At 51.8% G+C, this 2,500-nt stretch overlaps 1 protein-coding gene and 1 pseudogene across 1 annotated transcript in view; both read left to right on the forward strand.

Annotated features, from left to right (window-relative positions):
* Nucleotides 1-2,375, forward strand: part of LOC147471682 (uncharacterized) — a 4,741-nt pseudogene extending 2,366 nt beyond the window's left edge.
* The window catches only part of LOC122242651 (chitinase-3-like protein 1), a 14,212-nt gene that overhangs the window by 10,587 nt on the left and 1,125 nt on the right, over nt 1-2,500 (forward strand). The window contains 2 exon segments of the mRNA XM_086537706.1: nt 2,396-2,437; nt 2,491-2,500. The exon segment at nt 2,491-2,500 is cut by the window's right edge and continues 89 nt beyond it. Coding sequence (XP_086393832.1) covers nt 2,396-2,437; nt 2,491-2,500 — 52 coding nt within the window.

Here is a 2,500-nt window from a genome sequence, read left to right on the forward strand (position 1 = left end):
GTTTGTCACTAATAAACATGAAAATAATCATATCACGCACTGTGGCGTAATTCAGGTGCCAGGTCTGCGAAGACCTGCTTATCCAGGTGACACAGATCCTTGAAGATAGGACACGAGTCATGAGAGAGGTCAGAATACACGTCCTCTCACGTCGGTGACACGACGTAGACTGGAGAGAGAGAGAGAGAGAGAGAGAGAGAGCGAGAGAGAGAGAGAGAGAGAGAGAGAGAGAGAGAGAGAGAGAGAGAGAGAGAGAAAAGGAATCAAGCGACGCCAAACGCCCCCAGAGTCAGTACGAGAGAGAGAGAGAGAGAGAGAGAGAGAGAGAGAGAGAGAGAGAGAGAGAGAGAGAGAGAGAGAGAGAGAGAGAGAGAGAGAGAGAGAGAGAGGGAAGGACTCAAGCGACGCCAAACGCCCCCAGGGTCAGTACGAGAGAGAGAGAGAGCGAGAGAGAGAGAGAGAGAGAGAGAGAGAGAGAGAGAGAGAGAGAGAGAGAGAGAGAGAGAGAGAGAGAGAAGTGAAGTGCAAGAGATGAGAGGAGATGAGGTTGTGTGAGGAGAGAGGAGAGAGAGAGAGAGAGAGAGAGAGAGAGCGAACGAGCGAGAAGGACTCAAGCGACGCCAAACGCCCGCAGGGTCAGTACAAGAGAGAGAGAGAGAGAGAGAGAGCTGTGTAGAGTGTGTAGACCAGTGTGAGAGAGAGAGAGAGAGAGAGAGGAAGAGCACGAGAGAGAGAGAGAGAGAGAGGAGAGAGAGGATAGAGCGAGATGAGAGGAGAGAGAGAGAGGTGACGAGTGAGAGAGAGAGGGATAGAGAGAGAGAGGGATAGAGAGAGAGCGAGAAGGACTCAAGCGACGCCAAACGCCCCCAGGGTCAGAATGAGAGAGAGAGAGAGAGGACAGATTATGAGAGAGATGAGGACGGTAGAGAGTGATGGATGCGAACTGAGAGTGAGATGGGAGAGAGGAGAGGAGAGAGAGTAGAGAGAGTGAGAGAGAAGAAGAGAGGGATTAGAGAAGTGGGATAGAGAGAGAGAGTGAATGGACTCATAGCGACGACAAAACGCACATAGGGTCAGTATGAGGAGAGAGAAGAGAGGAGAGAGGAAACGTCATGAGAGAAGAGAGGGATGGATAGAAGAGGTATAGTGAGTGAGATAGGAGGATGAGTGAGTGAGAGAGAGAGGGAGAGAGCGAGAAGGATCATGCAGAAGCCAACGCCCAGGGCAGTATGAGAGTGAGAGGAGAGAGAGATGAGAGTTTTAGCGAGAAGAGGAGAGAGGAGAGAGTGATAAGAGACGTGTGTGTGAAGTGAAGAAGGAGAGAGAGAGAGAGAGAGGAGGGTGCGAGAAGGATTCAAAGCGGACGCCAAACGCCCCAGGGTCAGTAAGTGAGAGAGAGAGAGAGTAGTGAGTGAAGATGTTGAGTGAGAGGTCGTAGCTGAGAGGAGAGAGAGAGATTGAGAGAGGAGAGAAGAGAGAGAGTGAGCGTGAGAGAGAGAAGGACCAAGCGACGCCTAACGCCCCCCATGGGTCAGTTCAAAGAGTGAGTGTGAGAGAGTAGACAGTTAGAGTGAGGGTGAGAGAGAGAGTGAGATGTGTGTTGAGAGTTGGAGTGTGTTGAGTGCTGTGTGAGTGTGTGAGAGATGAGAGAGTGAGATTGAGAGAGAGAGAGACGCGAGAAGGATCAAGCGAAGCAATACGCCACCAGGTGTCGTCCGAGTGAGAGAGAGAGTGGTGTGAGTGAGGTGAGAGAGAGAGAGAGAGAGAGGAGAGAGAGAGAGAGAGAGAGAGAGAGAGAGAGATGAGGGGAGCGAGAAGGACTCAAGCGACGCCTAACGCCTAACGAGGGTCAGTATGAGGAGAGAGAGGAGAGAGAGATAGAAAGAGAGAGAAGAAGTAGAGAAGAAGAGAGAGGAGAGAGAGAGAGATGAGAGGAGTGAGAGAGTGGAGAGAGATGGAGAGTGTGAGCTGTAGAGGAGGAAGAGAGAGAGAGAGGAGTGAGAAAGGAGAATTACTCTCATGCAAGCGACGCCAAAGCCCCTGGGTCAGTATGAGAGAGAGAGAGAGTGAGAGAAGAGAGAGAGAGAGAGATGGGGGAGAGATGGAAGAGGAGAGATGAGGAGTGAGAAATGAGGAGAGAGATGAGAGAGAGAAGAGAGAGAGAGAGAGAGAGAGAGAGAGAGAGAGAGAGAGAGAGCGAGAAGGACTCAAGCGACGCCAAACGCCCCCAGGGTCAGTATGAGAGAGAGAGAGAGAGAGAGAGAGAGAGAGAGAGAGAGAGAGAGAGAGAGAGAGAGAGAGAGAGAGAGAGAGAGAGAGAGCGAGAGCGAAGGAAAGATAGAGAGAGAGAGAGCGAGAAGGACTCAAGCGAGTGACGCACAAACGCCCCCAGGAGGGTCAGTACGCCAGGACGCACAGGGGTCTGGCGGGGATGATGGTCCCTGGAGGTGTCTCGAGACGGAACGACTTCGTCAGGGGGGGGGAATTTAGATTTTTTGAA

Source organism: Penaeus japonicus, unplaced genomic scaffold, assembly GCF_977035675.1.
Source record: "Penaeus japonicus unplaced genomic scaffold, GWHDUDI00000001_assembly GWHDUDI00000006, whole genome shotgun sequence".
NCBI lineage: Eukaryota > Metazoa > Arthropoda > Malacostraca > Decapoda > Penaeidae > Penaeus > Penaeus japonicus.